This window comes from Muscardinus avellanarius, assembly GCF_963383645.1.
Source record: "Muscardinus avellanarius genome assembly, chromosome: 8".
NCBI lineage: Eukaryota > Metazoa > Chordata > Mammalia > Rodentia > Gliridae > Muscardinus > Muscardinus avellanarius.
This window is the reverse complement of record NC_137794.1, coordinates 24502384-24528467: the sequence shown is the minus strand read 5'-3', so window position 1 is coordinate 24528467 and position 26084 is coordinate 24502384. Positions and strand designations below refer to the sequence as shown.

Below are 26084 nucleotides of genomic sequence, written 5' to 3'. Positions count from 1 at the left end.
AAGAAAAAGCCAGAAAGAAGTTCTCATTGTACAATTTGATTTATAAGAAATCCTTAAATAGGTCAATGTAACGAATGACAGAGGAAATTAGAACAATTGGCTCCTGTAGAGGGGACTGATGGAAGGAGATGAGCGAGAACGTTCTGGGGGGAGATGATGGTTCACATCTTGTTGGAGATCTTGTTTATCTTGGTAGATGCTGGTAAAAAGTCATCACATTATTAACTGTGCGTTGCACTGCAGGTAAATTTTACCTCAATTAAAAGGGCACACTTTCAGTTATAAGATTAGCAGGTCCTAGAGAGCTAAATTACAACATAGTAACTATAGTTACTAATGATATATTATGTAGTTGAAACTTGCTAAAGGAGTATTAAGTTTTCTTAAATAAAAAATATGGTAACTATGTTAGATGATGGATGTTAATTGAGAGAGTTATTACACAGATTATAGATCAAAACACCATGTTTTATTCCTAAAATATATTTGTTTTTATTTGTCAATTTTACTGCAGAAAGAAAAGCTTATTGTGTGCCCAAACTGTTCCAGGTCCAGTCATAATTGACCCTAATTCTACCTCTCCCTAATTTTAGATTAAAACCAAGTCTATTAATTAAAACCAATGACAAATGATCTTTAGACATTTTCTTCATTCATTTAAAAATATTTAGTGAGTGCCTTCATATATCAGGCACTGTGTTAGGCATTGAATATATTATAGAAATCAAACTGATAATGTTTGTCCCTTCTGAACTTAAATAAGAATATGAGCACGAGTTAGCTAGGCATGGAGGCACGCACCTATAATCCAAGTACATGGGAGGCTGAAACAGGAGGATCCCAGGTTAGCAGTCAGCCTCAGAAACTTAGTGAGGACCTCTGCAACTTAGTGAGATCCTGTTTCAAAATAAAAATAAAATAGGGTTTGGGGGTGTAGCTCATGGGTAGAATGCCCCTAGCTTCAATGCCTAGTAAAATATATACAAATTAATGACTGAATAAAACCACCCTGAATTCCTAGAAAGTGGGGTGAGAAAATGTTTTATCATGTGTTGGTTTGGGGAACAGAGATTTCAAAGATGAGATGATGGCATTTTATTGCAGGACATCGGTCAGTTAGCTAGGCTAGCCCAAGGATGAAAGAAGGCTAGTTGTGGCAGATGGAGGAGGGTGAGAGAAAGCTGGGGAGGGGAGGGGAGGACTATATGCCAGGCCAAGCACATGATGCATGGGACACCTTTGAAATTGGCCTTGTGAAAAACTGCACCAAGCTGGGCGTGATGGCGCATGCCTTTTAATCCCAGTACTTGGGAGGCTGAGACAGGAGGATCAAATAATTGAACCAGGACAGAGGGCGCAGGGCAGGAATATTGTCACCTGGCTGATGACTTACTGACAGGAATGCAGTGGAAGACAGAATAAGTACTGTTCTTATCTATGAGGAAATATCACTTTAAAATACAAATCAATTGGCAATAGGCATGTTAAATAGAGACAAATCAGGTTCATTGAAAACCCTTTGTAATTCTGTGTATATAGGCCAAGGTATCATCTAAGAGAGACACATCTAAGGAGATATAGAAAAAAATATGTGTATTAAGCTTAACACTGAGTACTTTTATAGGTCCTCATCATGAATATTAATGAATTAAAATTCTGTTTATATTTTTAATATTAAAGCAACTAATTTCTTCTTTACACTGTAATTGAAACGTTAAGTTTGATGTATTCCACTAGCGGCCTAGAAGAACTAAAAATATTATAATTTACACATTTTGAATTTTGCACATCTTAAATTTTGTATTTAAAACCTCTACTCAACTCAGTCATATGTTTACTTCTTTATTCAAGGCATAAGAGCCATCACAAAAGAAGTGAAAACCTGCGTTTAATCCTCAGTTGTGCTTTTCTTTTTTTCTAATTACAGACTTCACTGTTTGTTCCTTCGTTGGAAGGTTTGCTCTAGCAAGGTTTCAGATCTTATATGCATAATAATACCCAACTTTTAGGTTAGAGAGGGGACTAGAGATGGGCAAAAAGAGGCCCGTCTGTGGGTGGATTTAGTGGGGAGTGAGCTGGATCCTGCTCTTCTTATTGTTTCAGATATAATTTCTCTGCCCCGAACTGTTAGATGAGAATCTCTCTCTAATAAAGACCTTGACATTTATTACTGTATTTTAGGAAGTTTTTTTCTGCAAAGAGAGCTGGCTTTGTTGTTTTGTGCATTGGGCATTTATTAGCTACTTTTAGCTTCTTTAATTTCTAAAATGCCCTACTTGTTTGTGAGTGATTTGATTCATGTTTCATCTCATACTTTTATATACTGGCAACCATAGTCACCATAAGTGAAGAAATTCTATGTATAGTTCTTGCTCCAAAGAAGAAATTCAAAGAAGTTTAGACCTCTTTTATCTCTGCATAGGCCTATTCATCTACTGCCAAAGGTCTCCTGTCCCAGTTCTGCAGGCTACTCAGGCTAAACCTTAAGAAGACATTGTAGACTGGAGGCTATTTTTACATAAATGCATCAGCCCCAAAATAGGCTGGCTTCAACTCTACATTGTAGTTCTTCCATTTGTATGTATACCAAGACTTCCAGAAAACTCAAAATTGCCCAAAGTTGATAGATGATGACCCCAGTCCACATCTGGCCACACATGTTCCTTTATATCTATGGTTGCTTTAGAGCTACAACAGCCAAGTTGAGTAAATTCAACTGACTGTATGGCCTACAAAGCCCAGAGTATTTTATAACCTCTTACTCCCAAAGCTTGAAACCTCTCAATAGACTCTGGAGCATCTGTGAAGAGTTCTTTCTCATATTCTTGATAATCTTTTCATCTACTGACACAAATTTTTCCTTCAACAAAACATTTTAGCAACAACCTAAACTCTACCATTTTTTACCTCATATTTACCTCAGAGAGGCACAGACAAAAAATTCAAATAATCAACCATTAAAACTTCAAATGTAGCGCTGGGAATGTGGCTCAGTGGTTGAGCACTTATCTCACATGTGTGAAGACCTTCCTGGGTTCAAGCTCCAGCATCACAAACAACCTCTATTATACCTTACCTCTAACCTAATGGATTAAAATTCACTTTATGAGGATTTATTTATTGCATCACTTATATTAATAAGTCTCACAACTTTATCAGTTATACTACACTATGGTTCCCTTTGTTGACATTAGGTAAGCTTCTGATTGATTTGTATTATGTACTTAGAAGGACAAGGTGAAAAATTATACAAAGAAAGAATCTTAGAATTTCTCTACTGCTTTTCTTTCAGGATAGAGAGGGAGAGGGAGAGAGAGAGAGAGAGGGAGGGAGAGAGAAAGTGGGAGAGAGAGGGGGAGGAGGAGAGAGAGAGAGGGAGAGGAAGAGGGAGAGGGAGAGGAAGAGAGAATGAGAAAAAAAATCAACTTTCTGCAAGATTCCAGGTATGCCACTCAAATTTCTTTTCAGATATACTGCATCAAGGTAAACCTAATTTAACCCAACCATCTCTCATAAAAGGAAGGTCTCAAAAGTATTCAGGAAGTCTTGGTGTTTTCCTGAACCCCCCCTATTTTGTCATAAAACAATGATAAAAATAACACAAAAAACTGATCTGGGTAGCAATTATGCCAAATAATGCCCCCAATGGCTGCACTACTATTATCTTATCTCTCACTTATTAGATAAAGTCATAACTTCATTCATGCATGCAACATTTATTTGTTTCATATCATGTATAAAACAAACACTAGTAATAGTGGTTTTAAAGACTAGAGATAAAAAAAATAGCACTGTTAAGAATCACAGTAGTCAAGGTTGATCAGTAAATAAGCAATAATAAAAGAATGTGATTGGTGCTAAAAATAAAAAAAAAGAGTGTATACTCTGTGCTATGGAATCAGAAAGGAACACTGAAGGAGTTTCACTAGGATGATTTGCATAAATCAACCCCTAAAGTGTGGTTCTAGTTAGCAGGCAAAAACAAAAGGAAGTGCATTAAAACAGAGACAGGAGCAACTCCTATAGAAACAGATACCCTGGAAAATGGAGACAGCCCCCCCCCAGCAGGGAGCACAGAGGGAAAGCTGACATCTAATTCATTGCTCAGCTGAAAGTCCTTCTAGATCTAGAGGTTCTATCAGCTAGGAGATGGGGGGTTATTATTGTTGTTGTTATTGTTGTTATTGTTATTATTATTATTATTATCATTATTTTGTGGTACTAGGGCTTAAACCCAGGGGCAATCTGATCTAAACCCCCAGCCCTATTTTATGTGTTATTTTGAAACAGGCTCTTGCTAAGTTGCTGAGGGCCTGGCTAAATTGCTAAGGTTGCCACAAACCTGTGATCCTCCTATCTTAGCCTTCCAAATTCTAGATTACAGGCATGTATCACCAATGCCTGGTGAGAAGATTAGTTTTATAACTCATCTACCCAGAGGGAATTCCTTTTATATTCCCTTTTCTCCTTTTTATTTCCCACAAAGTTTATTAGAGCATCCTTGAATGTGGGTGGTATTCAGAAAATGGATTTAATCCCCTGAGCCCTATGGACCCCATTGTATTGTTTTAAGAAGGGAAATCAGCTGTTCCTTTTTTCTTACATTTAAGATCTTTCTCACGGCAATATAGAGGATGGGATAATGCATACAAAGGGTAAAGTGGCAGATCAGAGTGGGAGGAATGTTATGGTGATCCAGTTGAAAAGTCATGAAAGTCAGGATTAAAGCAGGGGTCAAGGGGTGACCAGTAGGGATTGGTCCAGTCAAGGAGATTCTACATTGCCTGAGGACACTTGCACAACTCCCTGAGGATAAATGGACATGAGGTCATCAGAGCAGGCCTGGCATTCTGCAGAGCAATTGCTTGCACACTGGGCTGAGACTTGTTTCTGCTTCTCCTGTCTGGTGAGTGCATACTCTTTGGGAGTTTTGCCCAGCTTCAAGGCTGGAATAAAGAACACCCAGTGCATGCCCAAAATGGCTTCCTTGTCCCTCAAAGTTATTTGATCCTGACATCTCAACCGTTCCAGAAACTCCTTACTGTCAAATAACCCCACTTTCATCCCCTTCACTCTTCTCAAATCCACCCTTCATACTGATCTTTTGTCCTGTTTTAAAGCTGACTAATAACGTGGTCTCTGGCTCCTACCACACAGAACAAAGTGATTAGAAGGTTACAAAGGGACCCCAGAGGCTCTGAAATCCCACTATCTCACTCTGTTAACCCCATACTAACAGAAAAAAATTCAACTCTTCATTACCAGAAACCTGGGGAAACTGAGAAATTAACCAACCATTCTGTTTTTAATTCCATAAAGGTTTTTAGGAATTAACAAGCACTCTAGCAGAGTTGGAAAGATAGTTCAAAATTGACTCTAATAAGTCACAATTAAGATTATTACTTTCAGATCTTTTACAAACACCATATCCAGTCAACATATTAGATTTTTAATAAATCTAAGTAGAGGCTTTAGCTTCAGCCAATAGAATCACATATATATCTGAGAGTTGATAACATACATCTGAGACATTATCGGCAGGATATGCATAGTGAATTATAATTAGTATTTCTTTTTAAGGTTATGAAAATATTAAATAAGTTTTATCAAGTAAAATATTTCACATTTGTTAGGTTTCAGGGTTTCCTTACCTGAAACACAGATCACCACTAGTATAGCATGCCATCAATCACTTCATGCTTAAAACCAGACCAAGGGAAATAGTGTTTATCTCCATATTATCTGAGATCTTGTCCAGTGTGGAAATGTTATTCTTTTGTAAAGCTATAAGCTACTAGCTTCATAATCCCAAATGATGGAATCAAATAAGTTCATTTGCTTATTCATTCAATTACATGCTTACTATACCTAGAATATATGCTGACAATTAATTTTAAAATGAATATAATTTATTCCTGACCTAAGGAGTGTTTCTGTTTGGAAATAGGTAATATGAGATAGTAAGTATGCACTGGGAATCATGAATCCCTGAGCAGATGGACATAAGCAGAGATGATAGGAAGGGTTTCCCAGAGGGAGAAAGGACCAAGCAGAGGGTCAGAGAGTGCACTCACGCCAGAGGAAGACTTGAGAAGCCAGATCATGTTTTGATATAGTGACAATAATCTAGGATGAAGAGGATGAAGTAGAGCATGGAACAAGAGACCACCAATTGATTTTGATAGATGGTAAGTAGTTTGGTGTTACAGGTGTAATAAAACAAGTCAGTGAAATAGAATGAAAATAGAGACATTAGCTGGGTCATGTTTAAGATCATAATTTTCTCAAGTTTTATAAGCTGCAGAATTTTTCTCAACTAAAATATGCACCTAAATTCTAATATGTCACTACAGGAAAAGCTACAAATAAAAATCCCAGGCCTGGGGGTGTAGCTTGAAAATAGAATGCCCCCTGGGTTCCATCCCCAATATGGCAAAAAGCTGGGCGTGGTGGCGCACGCTTGTAATCCCAGCATTTGGGAGGCTGAGACCGGAGGATCACGGTTCGCAGACAGCCTCAGCTACTTAGTGAGGCCCTCTGCAACTCAGTGAGACCCGGTTTCAAGATAAAAAAAAAAAAAAATAGGGCAGGAGGTGTAGCTCGGAGGTCAAATGCCTCTGGGTTCCATCCCCAGACCCAGAAAAAAAAAATCTCCATAGACTAAAGTATGTTTTACTGCAAGTCATCATCATCATCACCATAATCAGAGTTAATGTTTAAGGAATGCTTACAAAATACTAGCTTATGGGTTTCATAGATACTATCTTGTATACTTTTGACAAGAAGCTAAGTTTTAGAGCCGCTGTGTATCATGCTCTACATCATATAACTGGGAAAAGTGGCATATTTGGGATACTTGGGTCTAGCTGGCTGAAGATGCTCTTAACCTTCCCCTCCTAAGAGACTGATATCTCCCAGGGAAGCATGTGGAGCACTAAATCTCAAGGGAAGAAACCATCTGCTACAGAGAATATCAGGGGGACAGAACGGGAAGCTGAGGAACACATTTTCAGTATTTCTCCACAAAAGCTGAAAACCCATAGGCAGTCAGAGGCCAAACGTATAAGTAAATGTGAAAAGAAGCCATCTGTATGTCAAAAAAAATTTCATGAGAGAATTAGGTGAAATAGAAAGTGCTTGACCCAATTAAAGTTGTTTACATTCAAGATTTTATTTTTAAAAAACACAATTCTAATTTTAAAAAAAAACCTTCCACCAGAAACTATAGCCTTCTAATTTGATTTACTGTTTACCTCTTTAAGATGAATAAAGACAACTTTGTAGAGTATGTAACTTTTGAAAGGTGCTCTAAGACAGAGAATTTCTGTTTTGTAAGACTGAATTAAAAGACATAGCTGATCATCTAATAATGCTACATGCATAAAGAATCATGAGGCAAAAATTTCCTAAATATTATTAAGGAAATGCCTGCCCATCCCAAATAATTTGGAAGCTTTGCTTTATCTGTCAGTGAGTACTATTGTTTGACTCCTAGGTCTCTTAAGACTAAATATAGTGTCTAATTTTGTTCTCTCACATATGACCATTTTTCCAAATGTTAATTTTGTATGCTTTTTAGGATGTCTGTAATTCATTGTATAATACTTTGGTGTTTTCAATATGATATCATATATGCTGGTTAGTTTAATTTTTAATTGAAAGAGTGTCTGAGGAATGCATAAAATATGATGGTCCATTGGCAATGTTTTTCAGAAGGCCCATACTTCAGAGGAGGCAATGACAAATTCTTCTGAGCTAGATATGCCTATAAACAATCAACACTTTATTCATTATCACACTGAATGTAAAAGGTTAGTATTTATTGATGAACTAGTAACTGATTGACCATTAAGATAGATGTATTAATGGAATTCCTTTGGTGAAAATGAAGGTACTCAGGATATATCAATCAGCTAATAATACCTGATTTCTATAATACCTATCTTACTCTAAGATTTCACCTATGCCTGTCTCCTAGGCTTCATAGAGATAGGATCCACAGTATCATCTCTAATTATTCTGTATCCAAGCATTGGATCAGAAGGATTTCTGATTAAAAGTTGCTTATTAAAGGACACACAGCCTGGCGTAGTGGCGCACGCCTGTCATCTTAGCGCTTGGGAGGCTGAGACAGGAGGATCGAGGCCAGCGGAGACCTTCAGCAACTTAGCGAGACCCTTTTAGCTGGGCGTGGTGGCGCACGCTTGTAATCCCCAGGCTTGGGAGGCGGAGACAGGAGGATCGCGCGGTTCGAAGCCAGCCGCACTGGCTTATGAGACCCTGTTTCCAAAAATAAAATAGGTCTGGGAGTGTAGCCCAGAGGTAGAAGGGCTTCCAGGAACCCCTGTACCACCAAAAAAAAAAAAAAAGGACACAGAAGTATCCTGTTTCTTGAGTCCACCTATAGTTGAATGTCACACAGAGGGTGTGGTCAAATTATCTACAGAACACCTGGGCTTTCATTGAGCTTTTAGAACTTATTTTGATCTTGATATGCTAATGAGTATTTATCTAATAACTATCTGAATGTTCAATAAAATTCAGACTTAGATTTCTTTCATTATAACCTGGTAGTGAGGTTATGAGAGAGAAGCTATGTCAACATTGAACTTCTTGGGTATCCACCATTATCTGACCAAACAAAACAAAATTTAAAAATAAATGCCATATCTGGCTTCTATCAGCTAAAGTGAGTGCTACTAAATTAATACAAGTCAATTCAAAGTCTTCAGGAAAGAAACACAAATATATATTTGGATTCTAAGAACTATATTATTTATGTTTCTGTAATAATCCTTGCTTCTGCAAAATAGAACTAATAAAAATAGTCCACCCAGCTAAAAAATAAACAAAAGATGTATACACTTTAAAGTATAAAGGGAACATTTTACAAATAAATGATATGTGACTATCCTGGTTGAAATTTTAAATGCATAAATAGATCAAAGGGAAAAGTTGCATTATGAGAAAGCTCAAAATATAAGGAAGTAGATTATAATTACATTTTACAACTGTATCAAGAGATATATGAAATTGCATTTGATTCCTTATTTTGCTGATAGCAATTAAGTCTACATTTTATAGATTTGAATATATTCACATTTTGAACAGTGTATTATTTTAGCTTACTTTTATCTCATTTCAAAAGGAAGCAGAGAGCTGGGCATGGTGGCACACTCTTGTAATCCCAGCATTCGGGAGGCTGAGACCAGAGGATTGTGGTTTGCGGACAGCCTCATCTACTTAGTGAGGCCCTCTGCAACTCAGTGAGATCCGGTTTCAAAATAAAGAATTTTAAAAAGGGGGAGGGGTAGGAGCTGTAGCTTGGAGGTTGAATGCCCCTGGGTTCCATTCCCAAACCCACACACACACAAAAAAAGAAAGCAGAGATACTCAGTGAGATAATTAGAATAATTATATTTCAACAAGTAAATCAAAGAAAGACCCTAGTATAAAATTTCAAAACTATTTTGCTATTTTGAACCTCAGAATTAAATACCAGTTTTCCCACAAACTAGCCATGACAACTCTCAAAAGCAGTGCCAAATAATTTGTTCATCAAGAATCTCTCTCAGATGTTTCTAGTTTTCAAGTAGGGTATACTATATAATCAATTAAAATGTATCAAATGAATCAAATATAGGAATAAAATCAATTAAAAATACCCACAGTAATAAAGGTATCCAGAATACAATCTAAAAAAGTATTATAGCTGCAAATCAATATTTTTAATTTTCATCACGTAGTTTCTTAATAATTTATTCAAATCACAGGTTTATATATGCTATATAGTTGTTTTTTTGTTATTTTTTGGGGGGAATATGAATACTAATTACAGTAAAAGAGGTTTTTACAAATCAAAATCTTACACATAAAATCAAATATGACCAATTTAATTCAATTCAAAACATATATATGCTCATATAAAACACATATAAACTATATACATATATATAGTACAATATTCTCATTTCAAAACTTAGTATTCTTGAAAGTGACTTAAGATAAAATTCCAGATTTTTCTGGTTTTATCTTAGTCACTCTAATGTGAATTGTCTCAGGCTTTTGAGAACATCTATGCAGAACTAATAAAACAAAATTAATAGTATAAGAGAAAACCACAAAAATAACATCATCTACTATCCACTCCTGTCTACAAGCATCAAAAACTAGCAGCAAGAAATAGCAGAATCAATCTGGAACCAATCCACTATGGTTCTAAAACCAGATAAAATCTATTCTGCAGTTCATCTTCAAAATAAAAAATGAAAAGTAAAACTAGACTTTTCTTATCTTGCTTTTGATATTCATAATATTTGGAGATTTCAAAAGTACATTTTTATGAAAAAAGGAGGATACTGAAAACTCTAAGGGCCAAAAAAGGTAGGCAAGTAATTTTTGAGATATTTTTGGTTTCTGAATATTGCTACCATTTGGACTCACTCAATATGGTAGTCACCAGCCACATGTGGCCACTGAGCTACATGTGAGAGGTGTAAGTTGACCAGATTCTGAATACTTAAACAAGATGGTAAAATATCTTAGTAACAATTTTATATTAAGCATATGTTTATGGTAATATTTTAGATATTTTGAGTTAAATGTATTATTTTTCCTGTGTTTTCAACATGGCTTATAGAAAATTTAAATTATACTTTGCATTTGTGTCTTGCACTGTCTGTCTGCTGGAGAGCAGTGATATAGACCATCACCACTATAACGTGCAGTAAACCTTACAGGAAATTCTGTCCTACTACTTGGCTTAGAATTTGTAAAAACTTTACCACATAGCATGAAACTGTTGTAAAAGCGTATTTCCTATCGAAGATCATGCCATTTTTTCAATCTAATGAGGGACATAATTCAAAGGTGTTTGAAGGATAAAAAGTGATAGAAAGGGAGGATTTTGTAAGCTTAAAAGTATGGAGCTCCAGCTGAATCTAGTTTGTTTTATTATTTGCTTCTTTTTCTTTTTTCTTTTTTTTTTTTTTTTGTTTCTTGGATCCTGTATATAATTCCCAGTTCAAAGAGAAGTTCTTTCTCTGGGTAGAAGTTTAACACCAGTTTAAAAAAAAAAAAACCCTGAGAATTAGATATCAAGCAAGTAAGAAAATTGCTAAGGGAGCTGAAGCCCAGCCCAAATGAACCACACTCAAATAGGAGAGGAACACCAGAGCCAGGGCATGGTGGCGCATGTCTGTGTGCCAGTACTTAGGATGCTGACACAGGAGGAGCCAAGGTTCCTGGCAAGTCCTGCAACTTAGCAAGATCTGCTTCAAAATACAAATAAAAAATAGAGAAGGACCAGGATGGGGGTGAAACTTGGAGGTAGAATTTCCCTAGGTTCAATTTCTAGTGCCAAAATAACAACAACAACAACAACAACAACAATAATAATAATAATAACAACAACAACAACAACAATTATTTAGGGCTGACAGTCTCGTCTTCTCTCCTTTCTCTACTCCTTACCCTTCACTTCCTCCTTGTTTATTTTCTCCTCAGCGGGGACTCATCTTTACCGTCATTTTTTTCATCTGCTGGGTTATTTTGTACCTTCCTTATCTTTTCCCAATTACCTTTGGTCCTTCTTTCTTCTTCTGTTTCCTCTTTGCTATCTACTTATTTTTTAATTTATGCTAAATATTCATAAGGTAGAATATTTATATATATTCTATATTCTATATTAATATATAAGGTAGAATAGTTTATATCTAATAAACCTTATATTTTTTCATCTCTTTGTTTAAAAAGAAAAGACACAGGAAGGGAATTTAAACATTCAAAACCATAAAAGTACTTTTTACTTTTATTTAATTTTTATTTTACTGACCAGATCCAGAATCAAATTCTTTGGGTGGGAATTACCAGTCTTAGAAATGCAGGTTAATAGCAAACAAACAAACAAAAACAATAAACAAACTATTCTCTTTGGTCCTTGATGTTTTTCCTATGATTAATATACCAAGAACCTACTAAAAAAAAGGTACAGTTGATTTTTTTGTGTACCAGGGGTACTCTGAACTACCCTAGCCCTTTTAAATTGTTTTGTTGTTGAAGCACAATGGCTTCAAACCTGCAATCCTCCTGTCTCAGCCTTCCAAGTACTGGGGTGATAGGCGTGCACCATTACACTTGGCTGTTGTTTTTTTTTTTTTTTTAAATGAAAGGTTATGGGGAAAATGTTTGATTATTGGATTCAGTGTTTAAAAGTCAAAAGAAGAACAGGCCTGAAACAAAGTAAGTTTTCAAAGAGGTATTTAACAGAATTTCCTTAAGACTGGGAAAAGTTAATTTTAGATTGCTATTATGGGTTTCTTGGAAGGTATTTCAGAGTAGTTCAGTAAAGAGAACCATTTCTGGAACAAGCATAGCCATTCAACTCCTATAAATCAGTCAATTCATATAAATGGGACATATACTTTTATATTCTGAAAAAAAGTAACTGTATAGTTAAGTAACTACAGTGTTGGTTAAGTATCAAATTACTTCCTGCTTAAGTAAAAATGGTGACAAATTATGGAACCTAGACATGGCGTAGCCCCCACTCACTACTGTCTTTGATTATTTCCTATGGACATTGTTTGAGAGTGATTTTTCAAAGCAATTTGCTACTTGTAAGCTACTTACAGCTACCTTTTATGAGTATGTATGCTAATAAATTAGACTAAAACACAGGCATTGTCTGATTGCAACTGAGATAATAAATCAAAGTCTGTACTTTTGATATCTCAAAGCTTTGAACTCATAAAGCTATGAAATAATGTTTAACAAACATATAGTTTATGATCATAAAACCTCTAATGTACAGAAATCAGGCCAAAAGAAGATTACTTTTGGACTGGAATAGATAATACTTTTATTCAGAAACAAATACAATAATTAAAATAATTGTCAGGCATTATCTAGAATAAACATTTATGCTATCAGTAACCAAGCATATGCCACAACATAAGCACACAAAGAGAATCAGAGTAGTTTTCCGTCATACCTTATTATGGGTTTGAGTCTGTCCAACCAAGATGAGGATGTTAGATGAGATGATGGACAGGCAGAAGTTAATTAGAATTATGGACCTCTCAGAGCGTATGTACCTAGCCAGAAAGAAAAAGTATCCAACTTTAAAATTCAATAATGAAGAAGTCTATATTGGGCAACTGGTGGAATTCATCTGAATAAAAAAGACCTAATTGTATAGAGGATGGCACGTGCAGGAGTCATTTAGACTTATTCTTTTCCTTAGACATTAGTTTGAACATTTGTAAATATACTCTCTACTAAAAATACAAAATTTCTTGAAAATACATCAACTAGTATTACATATGTATATAGACACCTCTATGTATAATATGTTGAACATTACATATACAATAACCAAAAAGAAAACCTCACACAATTTCTGAATTGTCACTCCTGTTTACTAGAAGGATGTAGTTACTTTTGTGAACACATGGACTTACATTCACTCAAGCATTTTTATGCAGTCAGGCTGCTACTTTATATTCCTGAATATCTGTTCCAGATAAGAAAAGGAAAATAAATCTTTATCTCCAAAATGAATGCAATCTGCAAGTGATAATTTACCACTAGACTAGAACATTACATAGTGTCTGCCATATTTTACCCTCATGAAGAAATGTTTATATACCCAGTTTTCTATAATTTTTAAGCACCAAGAAAGTAAGCCATAGCAAAAATTTCTCAGGATCAAATGTTCTACTAGCTGTTTACCCTGCAAGGTAGTAGTCCTTTGCTTTGCTGTGCCTGTGGTAAATGACTTAGAGTAACTAAAAGATAACCTTGCATTTGCTGTGTGTTTCAGACTGTTCAATTTTCATTTTTACCTGGAATTAGGTTCCAAAGCAAGCATAAACTTTCTTGTACAAAATTAGGAGGGGGTGCCTGAAATCCAGAGGTACTCTTTAGAAGATAAATCCTACCAGAGTTTTATTTTTGGTGTGTGGTACCGGGGATGGAAACCGGGGGCATTCTACCTGCAAGTTACACCCTCAGCACTATTTTTTATTTTTTATTTTGAAATAGGGTCTCACTAAGTTACAGAGGCCTCACTAAGTAGCTGAGGCTGGCCGCGAACCTCGATTCTCCTAGCTCAGCCTCCCAAGTATGGGGATTACAAGCATGCGACACCATGCCTGATTCTTCTGTCAAATTTTCATATTTCAGAAATGAAAGTAAAAGAAAAAACAAAAGTAACACCAAATACAAAAGAAAATAAGAAATAAAAAAGAATAAAAATATATTTTATAGTATAAAATAATTTTCCTGTTTACACACAAACACACACACGCGCACACACATGACTAAGCTGGGTCAATTCTCAGCACAAAATGTCTCTAAGATTGCTGAACCTTGTCCCTACCTCAAGAAAAGTTAAATATAAAATAAACCACACAGTAGGATGTTAAAGACATTATCATATATTAAGCTGTCCCTTTTCTACCAATAGGGGATATATATAAAACATTTTGGATTGTACAATATTAAACCACTGTGTGATATTAATGGCTTCCACAACAGTACAAGCACTCAGATGACATTATTAAAAGATTGTCAGCGATTTTTTTGCTTTGGAAATAGAAAAAAAAAATTGGAGTAATAAAAGACCCAGAACTGACCACCCTGAAGAGATTTTAGATTATTCTATTTTTATCAATATTGAGTCATGTTGTTGCCTTAAAAATTGCTTTGAGATCTCTTATCTTTCAATACTTTTATCTACCATGTTTGATATTTTAAACATGAATGTTAATATCCCAATTAAAAGTACATGCTCAATTGTTCTTTGATTTAATAATATAGCTACAGACTATATCCATAGATGGAGAGAGCACACTTAATGCATTTATTCTTTTCACTTCTGAGTATTGATCTCAAGGCTTTAAGTATGCCAAGAAAATGCTCTACCACACCTCCAGTCTTGTATTAAATTTTCAAGAAACATTTTTTATGAAGAACAAGAAATAACAACATGTTTCAAAATAACATATTATGTATAAAATAATTCATATGCTTGTATATTTGATAAATTATTAGAAAATTAAAGGTTTTAGTTATTTTAACCAGGGGGGAAAAAGGCAGAAATAGCCCAACATCTTATTACCACAGTGTAAAGTTAGAAAGTAAGCTGAGTGTTTATAAAATGCTTTGGACTCATGTTACAAGATCCACTTAGTAAATCCTGAGTCCTGACACTTTCAAACTGTTCAAAATCACTTCTATGGGTGGACAGTAAGTTGATAACCACGTATTCCTTAGTGTTAATCTATAATACTCTTCTGTAATTTTTAATTTTATGTTAAATTTAGATAGATCCTTTTGAGGTATTTTAGTAATTCCTAGATAATTATTGTAGACAGTGATTTTTCTGGATTTTCTGACTTAAAAATTTATTATGGACTAATTATGTATATTTGATTAATTTTATGTATGAATTAACTGACAATAATGTTTATGCTAATGTTAGCCATATGTATTGAGGGGTGAAGATAAGATAGAATTGGTGCCTGGACCCTAAGTGTTAAAAAAGTGGAATATTTCTAAATACTAGTTCAAATACTCCCGTGAGTATAAGTTATAATGCTGTTATTATCTAGATTTCTGGCCCATAAATGATTTCTAGTTTTTGAAGAAGTACCATTCAGGCAGTTGTGGGAGGGAAAGGTGTTTTCTTCCCAGTCTTTGTGTATCTTGTTCTTATAGGTCATTACCTTCTTGACTGGGCCCTGGACTCAGAATTCTGTGTCTACAATGCCACAGCTGTAGTAAACATTTCTTTTATTCCTGCAGTTGGTCATATTCTATCAGATTGTCTCACTTTGTCAGTGTTTCACTACCAGATAACTATTTCACATGTGTAGCAGAACTTCTACTATGTATCTGTGTTAATAGGGCAAAATGTGTAGGTATTTTATTATTGGAAGAAACCTGAAAACTCTTAATCTTTGACAACTTATTTATTTATTTGGTAGTAAAGATTGAATTCGAGGACATTCTACCGCTGAGCTATACTACCATAAGTTTTTTTTTAATAGGTTTTGCTAAGTTGCTTCCTAAGTTACTGAGGCTGGCCTTGAACCTGCGGTCTTCCTGTTTCAGCCTCATAAGTACTAGGGTTGCAAGCATGCACTGCCCTGCCTGGCTAAATCCTTGTCAATTTAAATATCATTGAGAATTAATTCTTGCCCTCAAGAGAGTAAAAATTAGAATGAAAAACAATTTTTTTAAAGGACATTAAGTTGACTTCCCTTACTAAATTGTAATTAATTTTTAATTTTTAAAGTGATGTTTTAAAAAAATTAAGTAAAAGAGAGTTAGAGGTCTTTGAGGTAGGAATATTAGCATAGTTTTAGTATTGAAAATTATCTTTTATTATAATTACTGCATTTTAAATCATTTTTAATAATCAAAATGAATATAAAACATTCAACATTTAAATTTATAAAATCCATTCGGTTTGGTATTCATTGTCAGTATGTGAATGATACAATAAACCTCACAGGTCTAATTTTTAATAATAGAATGAAAATACTAAAGCAATCACTTAGAGAAACAATGAAGGTTCATATAACAACCAACATATTCAATTTCAAATATTTTATAACAAAACTTTAAAATATATCTTCCTGTTTATGTACTTGTATGTCTTCTTTTAATCAGTTTGTCAAAATCTAATTTGTTGCACTCAACCAAAATATCTTTTCTAGAGCAGTATTGTTATTAGTGTTTTACAATTAAAGAAGGCTTTACTGGTTGTCTGTAACATACTGAAAATATGTGTTTGAAACTTAAGAACTTGAAATAATATTTCTATAAAAGATAAATTAATTTGACCCTCAGGTTCAAAAGCAATAGGAAAAATTAGAAACCACACACAGACTGAACTTGAGGTATAAAAATTACATGCTTAAAGGTAAGCAACTTGTTGAAGGCTACTATCATTTGAACTTAGAAAAAAAAGTAGGTGTGTGTTATTTATTTTTTCACCATAAACAGAATGAAAAATTAGGTCAATATTGATCATTTATGAAAACCCAACTATACAAATTGTAACTGTTATGAAAATACTGCTTCTACTAATTAAGAAGACAGGACACATCTAGTGGTTATCACATTCCCTGATTTAACTCTGAATGAGCATTTCACTGTATCAGTTGATTACATACCTCCATAATGCTGCATAGACAACTGCCAGAGTGATCAAGGCCAAGCATGAAAGGCCACTGCCTACTATTAGTGTAACTGAAGGTGTACCAGAGGATTCCATGATCTATAAATTAAACACAAAAAAGAAAGAAAAAAGAAGAGAGAAATAAATTAAAATAACTTTTGGGTTCAGCAAAACTGAGCTATCGTTAAAAAAAAAATAGCCTAAATAAGTTGTTAAAGTTACCAAATAATGGATCCACTCAGTTCATGTATTCTGAGCCTCTAAAATGACTAATTCTAGCTCCCCCTTCTCTCACACTGTGAATTAATAAAGTCTTTAGAGTTTTAAATGCTTAGTTATGGCACATTACCTACTTATAGCTTTCTAAAATACAAAACTGAAAGTACAACTTGATCAATATTCACATGTTAGCTTTTCTCTAGCTAAAATTTGAAGTAGCAAAAATATTTCCTTCAACTAACTACAGTTCAGACATTTTATAATATGATTCTTGGAAAAATTTATCTCAATACTCCCATTTACAACTCATTATGCTACCCAAATCTGGTACATAAATATTGGAAAATTTTCAAACTTTCTGACTTTTGACAACTTTGTTCTAAGTAGAGTATTCTCACATTAAATGTCACTTGCTTGGCCTTAAGGATATAGAAGAAAATAAAATGTAAAATTTAAGACCTTCATTTATAATTTGTGACTTTTTCCTATGAACAAAATATGTAGGGATAATTTTCACAGTGCCAGTATCAGTCCCTAAAAACATGACCTTGAAAAATAAGCCTTATATTTTTAAAAAATGTACATAAGGACTATTAAGTATTCAGTGATCTAAGAAATTTCTTTCCTGAGACACTAACATGACATTAACTAATGAAATCTGTTATTTTTTCATAATTTTAATATTGGAAGTTTGGAGGGATACATGATAAAATTACTTAGATATGCATAGCAAATTATATTAAGTATTTTTATCAACAAAACAAGTCTAAAGAGTGGTGCTGACTTAGGCCAAATTTAGGCAAAAATTCCAATTTGTCTAAATAATTACTTTTCAGCATTTCAGTTATGACATTTTGCCTTTTGGTGAGAAAACTATTTCAGATAGTTCGATACAGCTGTCTCAGAAACTATTTTTGCAAAACCTATATACTTTTAAGAAATGATTTTACAGTTCCAGAGAGCCATGCTTCCATGAAAACTTCATTTGACTATATATATATATATATATATATATATATATATATATATATATATATATATATATAATCTCCAAGGACACCCTTAGAAACCTGTACTGAAAATACCCAATGCAGATATGCAATGTGTTTGAGTCTTCATTCTACTACCAACAGTATCCTCACACATACCCTAGAACAGCTTTTCAGTTTTAAAATAACGGTTAAGTTGGCAATTATTTTTATATGAAAGTTTCCAGCATATTAGTAATACGGTAATACATCTTTAAAACCGTACTGCAGAAATTTCAAGTTAGAAGCATAAAATTGAGTACAATTTAGTTATAGCCCACTAGCTGGAATTCATTTCATCTAGCTTCTGTAGCTAAGGAGGAGACAAACCCGATTTTGCCACCCTGCAACCTTCTCCATTTCCCCAGTTTACAATGCAGCTCCCGGGAGAAACACTCTCCAAATGTCCCTGCCTTTGCATTAAAGCCGTGTTTTCCCTTTGTTACTTACTATTTCTCTAGGTTGCTGAGCCAAAATGGCGAAGGTAGAGAGACGATCACATAAGCATTTCGTATGGGATGCATCGGTAAGCACAGTTTTACATCCCTGGGTGGACCACGTTCCCAAAGACTCGTTCCTGCAAAGGGGGTGGGGGAAGATCGGGATAAATACTCCTGACAGCCAAATCCGTAAAGAAGAAAATGCAGTTTAATTGAGAGAATCGTCTACTGTAATTCCCGTACAGGAAAAAAAATCTACTTGTTGTTGAACAGGACGTAATTTAGATGCATCTCCAGTAATGCAAAACGAGAGTGGGAAAAAGCAGGCAGGCGGTGGTGCGGCGTGCAGAGAGCTGTCCAGCGCTGGAGGTGCTGAAACCGGGACTAGCTCTGTCCAGCCCTCTGTGAGAAACAGCGGCGGCGGCGGCGGCGGCGGCAGCAGGAGCAGCCGCCAGAGCGTTGGCAGCCACTTCCTATGCTCATCGGATCCTTTCAGACACTCAGGGTGTAAAGAGGCTTTTCATATTTTCATACCAGCTCTGATTCCCGGGCCATAGTTTGGACCGTGAATGCTGGCTTTTGAAATGCGGATTTCTCTGAAAAGCTTGCCTAAAAGGTTACATAGCTTGGGCTGGGTGATAGGATCTTCTTCGCTGCTGGTTAGGGATTTTTTTTTCCTCCCTTTAGAATTAGCTGCTGTGAAATTTCACCCTGGAAACGGGAAGCAGCAGCAGCAGCGGCATCAGCTGGTTCCAACTCTCACTGCCTCCCTGGTATCCAGGGGAGGGGTGGGTTTCACATGTAAGCTCCCACTCCACATTTCACTCAGTCCAATGCTCCTCTGAAGCCCTTGACATCTCCTCCCTTCCAATACCTCTCTGCCTTGGGGCAGAAGCATTAAGCTAACCCCAAATCCTCTAGAACACTTAGAGGAATAAACCCACCCCGAAGTCCAGTGGGAGGAGGGAAGAGGGCCTGGTTCGATTTTCTCTTTGGTGTAGCCATTCAAAATGCTAAAGCATATGGCTTATTTTCCACCCCAGCAGAACAATAAAAATGGTATCAACCTACGTCTTCTTAGCTGGGCAGTGGGAGAGGGGGAGGGAAAGCCCTTCACACCCCCCACCAGCTGAACTACTCTATAGGAAGAGAGAAACGAAGAAAGAAGCTATAGAGCTCAACCAATCAACTTTATCATCATTACACGTGCTCTGTGTTGAATGCACCAATTGTCACCTCCCCTCCCCCAGGCAAGGAAACTCTCCAGCTAGCAAACCTGTATGTACAAATGTGTTTAAATTTTAAGCCAAGTTACTATCTGTGTTAAAAATGACTCTAAAGCTCGAAGAGAAGAACACATGGCTTGGTGTTAATTTTGGTATGATTTTGATTTTGCCTTCTACGTCTCTAAATACCTAAAGCTATTGGGTTAGATATGCATGCCGTGTATTTCAGAGAGTCAATAAGAGGGTTTTCTCTAACAGTTGGACTTCCAACTTGAATTACAGAGTATAATTCACACTATTATATATGTATACATATATGTGGAATATCTTTTTAATATTCATGATTTGATATCATTAAAATTTATAAGCCACTATACTCTTGATTAAAACTCCTTTTAAAAAGAAATATATTGTATCTGGGAAGAGAAAATTATATCCAACTTTACCCAAATGCCCCTATGTATTAATCTTTCAAAATTTTGTAAATCTCTTTTCTTTTTCATGACCTCATGACAACTTCCCAAAAGGTAAAATCAGTTATAACTTCAATTGCAATAGTATGAAATTTCAACTCTACCTTATCAGAGCATCACATCAATTTATTTTATTAGCTGTCTGTCTCATCTTGTGACAAACAGATAATGCTAAATGAAAAACATTTATCTCAGCTGATTAAAGTTCAAATAAGGAAGAAAATACCCTTAAAAGAATCTGACATGTTTTAAAACATAACATCTTCATTATGCATCCTGGATGATAGTTTTTCTTTAACACAGTATCTCCACTTTCAAAATGGAGTTCAGTACTAATGCATTTCATTTTATGTGGTTATGCCCAATAAACTGATGCAATATCTTAACAAGGAAAAAACTTTACTGTAAATAAGACTTCATATAAGACAAAGCTATGTATTTATATTCATGTAGTACATTATCAAGACGAAATTAGCATCACTCAACTTTAGTTGTCAGATATAAAGTCTATATTCAATATAATGTTGCTAGGCTCTCAATATAATGCAAATTTTACATGGCATCTTTAGAAAAGTGGGTCAATTTGCTTTACTGTGTACAATGATTACACTGCTGACCTGACCCAGCCCCAGGCAAAATTGGGAAGTAACTCTGGTCTTTATGTTTTAGTCCTTTGCAATTCCTTGTCTCCACCTTCTCCCCTAACATGAAATGCTTCTAATCTCATGGGAGGCCATTTCAGAAGGGCAACATCAACACTGTTCATTCCTTCAAAATTATTATCTTTTTAATGGATTTATCTGATTAAATGAAAGTATAATAATATATGTGATACTGAGTACAGCTTAACACACATTCTCCTAGTTTAAAGGACAAGGGCATGGTGGTTCATGCTTGTAATTAGAGTACTTGGCTGTAGGCTGAGACAGGAGAATTAAAAATTTGATGCCAGTCTTGGCAACTTAGTGAGACCCTGTTTCAAAGTGTAAAATCTAAAGGGCTAGGAGTGTAGCTCAGAGGTAGGATGTCCTTAGGTATAATTACAGCCTCAAAATGAATGATGAAATAAAAAACAACAGACACAAAATAAGCATCTTGTAGGAGAACACAAAAATCTGGACCAGGTTAGCAGAAGAGAAGATCTTGAAGAGTAAGGCAGATAATTACCAAGCTCTGCATTGGTTACTCTTATTAAGACTTAGAATAAAAAGTGTGTTGCTATTCTAATGTTAAAATTTATACTGTTTCATAAAACCATTTTAAGAGCACATAAACCTCTTATAAATTAGTTTTCAATCACTAGTATACATATAACTATTGCTATTACTGCAAACCCTATGAGTTATTGCCTGAATTTTCAAAAATTTCACAGCATATTCCTACTGTACAAAATGTTTTGAAAGCATGGTACACATGTTTGACTAATTTTAGGAAGATATTATAGAGCAGGCCGATATGTGGTAAAGTTACTTTGAAGCAAAATAGCTTCCTTTTTCTTCATAGAGCAAGGATTTTAAACATGTGGACTATTGAAGCAGTCATGTTATGCTTCCAATATCAATGTTTTACATGCTGTAGTAAATGGTATCTCTATGAATTATTATTAGCTATTAAGTCTAGGTTATCATCAATAGGGCAAACAGATACAGTGAAATATATACGAGAAGAAGGAGATAGTAACAGTCTGATGATATCTGAAGTGGAGTCAAAATCAAAATAGCCACAACAACAATTTTATTTTATTTTATTTTATTTTATTTTTGGTGGTACTGGGGTTCCTGGAAGCCCTTCTACCGCTGGGCTACACTCCCAGACCTATTTTATATATTTTTAAATTTGGAAACAGGGTCTCTTAAGCCAGCGAGGCTGGCTCTGAACCAGCGCGATCCTCCTGTCTCTGTCTCCCAAGCGCAGGGATTACAAGCGTGCGCCACCATGCCTGGCTATTTTATTTTATTTATTTTATTTTATTTATTTATTTTACTGGGATGGGACCCAGAGGTATTTATTCTATCTCCAAGCTTAACCCACTGTCCTATTTTTTATTCTTCTTTATTTTGAAACAGGGCCTCACTAAGTAGCGGAGGCTGTCTGCAAACCACGATCTTCTGGTCTCAGCCACCTGAATGCTGGAATTACAAGCATGTACCACCATGCCTGGTACAACAATTTTTAAAAGAATTTTACATGTAATTTTTGACTATATTATCTTTACACTATATGTGTACTGAAAAACATGCATTCCTTTCCAATCGCAACCAAGTTACTTTCTAAGAACTAAGTGAATCTACATTATTTAAGTCTATATAGTATGCCCAACGTATAGTAGCTTTGTTATTTGATGCTTGTTATAAGAATATACAGATTTTTTTTGAAGTATAGATGAGAAAATGTTTTCAGTTTTGAGTAGAAATAGTCTTTGGAAGTAATCTCTAAACTGGGCGTGGTGGCACACGTTTGTAATCCCAGCATTTGGAAGGCTAAGACAGGAGGATCACTGTTGGCAGACAGCTTCAGCTACTTAGTGAGGATGGAGGTGTAGTTTGGAGGTAGAATCCCCTGGGTTCCATCCCCAGTACCACACACACACAAAAAAATACTTAATATGTGTTAGGTATTAAAGTTCTAAAGAGTAAAACATGGTTGCTACTTCAATGACTAATATGTTTCCAGAGAGATAAAATAACTTTTAAGTCATGCTACTAAACAACTGAAGTAAGATCTCATTCATCAAAATCTAATAGAAACGCTGGGGGTGGGTGTGGTGGTGCATGCTTGTAATCCCAGCATTTGAGAAGCTGAGATAGGAAGATCCAGGTTTGCAGACAGCCTCAGCTACTTAGTGAGGCCCTCTGCAACTCAGTGAGACCCTGTTTCAAAATAAAGAATAAAAATGGGCTGAGGGTGTAGCTCAGAGGTAGAATGCCCCTGGGCTCCATACCCAGTACTGAAAAAGAAGAAAAGAATCTCTAATTTTTAAGATACTAAAAATCCTGAGGACACTTATCTCTAGCAAATATTGTTATGTCAAAACACAGTGAATCATAAAATTAGAAATTTTTGCTAGAAGTAACCTTAGCCTCACCTAGTGCACTGGTTTACAACACTTGCTGTATATTAAAATTACCTGGGGAGCTTTAAAGCCAGGGTGGGTAAATGATTCTAGTGTGCAGTCAGGGTTCACAACCACTGATCTATCCCAACCATTTAATTTTATAGATAAAGAAAGAAAAAGTGAAGTGAAGGAAACTTGTGTTAAGTCAGAGTGAGAAGCATAGCTAGGCTTTTCACTTATAGACTAGAATTTTTAATGTTAATTTTTCACTTTAATGTGTTTTAAAACCAAATGAATGAACCTGTCCTGTGAAGTTATAAGACCAGATCTAAATATATTATATAATGAAATATAACTAAGTGAACATATCTTTTTAAAGCATAATAATGATGCGTATTTGGCTCTTGGTATAAATTATTCTTAAATGCAGAGTTTTTTTGCTTTAGTATAATTTTATTTTATTTTAATTTTTTTATTTTATGTGGATCATATTTAAAATGACATACATTCAGAATGTGCTTGGTGCCCTCTCCCCCACTTTCCCTTTCCGCCCTTCCAACAATGAGTGTCCAGGTTAACCATGCTACATTCATGCTTTTACATATATTCAGATGTAGCTCCTCCATTAATCAACCTCAGCCTTTTTTGTCTCCTACCCTTCCATTTCAGGTTAGCTGAGGTTTTCCCTCCATTATCTGGAGTCCCACTAGTATTCCTAATACAGTAAATGCTGGCAAGGATGTGGGGAAAGAGGAACTCCTTTACACTGTTGGTGGGAGTGCAAACTCGTTCAGCCACTATGGAGATTAGTGTGAAGATTCCTTAGAAAATTGGGAATGCATCCACCATATGATCTGGCTATAACACTCCTGGATATCTTTCCAAAGGGGTTGAAATCAGAGAACTACAGTAACTTATGCATACCCATGTTCATAGCAGCACAATTTGTAATAGCCAAAATATGGAACCAACCTAGGTCTCCATCAACAGATGAATGTATGGGAAATAAACACAATGGGATTCTACTCAGCTATAAAGAAGAACAAAATCATGTTATTTGCAAGAAGATAGAAAGACCTGGAGAATATTATGTTGAATGAGATCAGCCAAGCACAGAGGAGGGACATATGTTTTCTCTAATTTGTCCAAACTAATGCAGAGATTTTAAGAGTACAAGTGAGAAAATATTCCCATTCTCTGCCACTGAGCTACAACCCCAACCCAGTGTTCCAAATTTTGAGTAGACAGTTTTTGTACGTTAATGGACTTTCAGTGCACTTAGTTGTGAATAAAAACAACCTTTTTTACACCACCATCAAGCATACACACTTCATTTATCGAGGTGAGATTTAGAAGCAGATACTTTAGCCGGGCGTGGTGGCACACGCTTGTAATCCCAGCGCTTGGGAGGCAGAGACAGGAGGATCGCGCAGGTTTGAAGCCAGCCATGTGTGCTGGCTTAGGAGACCCTGTTTCCAAATTAAAATGTAAAAATAGGTTTGGGAGTGTAGCCCGGAGGCAGAAGGGCTTCCAGGAACCCCAGTATCACCAAAAAAAAAAAAAAAAAAAAAAAGAAGCAGATACTTTCCCACCACCAGGTAAAATACTTGTTGTTCACTCAGCTGGGCCTAGAATTACCAGTGGTTCTTTCATACCACAGTACCAGATTTCTACTTTGTTATCTCAAAGTTATTGAGCTCCAGGAATGCTTTTTACTTGGATCTTTCTCACACTTCTCTGTACCTATTAGTGGTTTCCACCCAACACTGTAGTATTAATTGATAAATTCATTTCACCTTTTTTCATTTATAAAATTAACACTCTCTGTGTCATGTTATAATCTTATTAGTGCTTTTCAGAACTGTGTCTTGTTAATTTTGAATCCCTGACATACTCCTTTTTACTTATCAGGAACTTCATGATAAATGTTTAGTTAATTTAATTCTTTTTGCATTTCAAGTGATGAGGTAGATTGTTTTAGCTCTGATTTACTTGCTGCTTTTCAGCATACAAGAAACATATGATCTGAAGAATATCAATAGGTCTAAATAGACACATCTACTTGTTTTTAGTCTTCAGACATCATTTGATGATAAACTCTGAAAGATTCAATATTCTTTGGTAATTATGTTCAATCCAGCAGTGAGATCTGAGTTTTTGATATCCAGTCAATATATATTTAGTGAGTGCTTTGCAAATATACACAAATAAATAGATAAATAAATTTAATTTTTTTTGGAGAAACTGAAAATCTGGTTGGGATAACTATCCACAATCCAAGAGTATGTTTTCTGCCTTATTCATTCTGGAAATTATTCCAGCTAATGCTGTCGGATCTACCCTTCTATTCCAAGCCACAATCATCTCTTGCCTGAATGAATCTCTCTAATGGGTTCCTTTCTTCATTATTACCACACATTCTCACGTCCAATTTTAATAGAGAATGCAGAGAGAT

The 26084-nt window shown here is 35.3% G+C and overlaps 1 protein-coding gene across 1 annotated transcript in view; it reads right to left on the bottom strand.

Moving 5' to 3' along the window:
* Positions 1 to 26084, bottom strand: part of ADGRB3 (adhesion G protein-coupled receptor B3) — a gene marked incomplete at both ends in the record, with an annotated part of 810263 nt that overhangs the window by 148020 nt on the left and 636159 nt on the right. The window contains 3 exons of the mRNA XM_080699695.1: positions 12992 to 13094; positions 17184 to 17287; positions 18886 to 19012. Coding sequence (XP_080555821.1) covers positions 12992 to 13094; positions 17184 to 17287; positions 18886 to 19012 — 334 coding nt within the window. The remainder of the gene's footprint in view (positions 1 to 12991; positions 13095 to 17183; positions 17288 to 18885; positions 19013 to 26084) is intronic.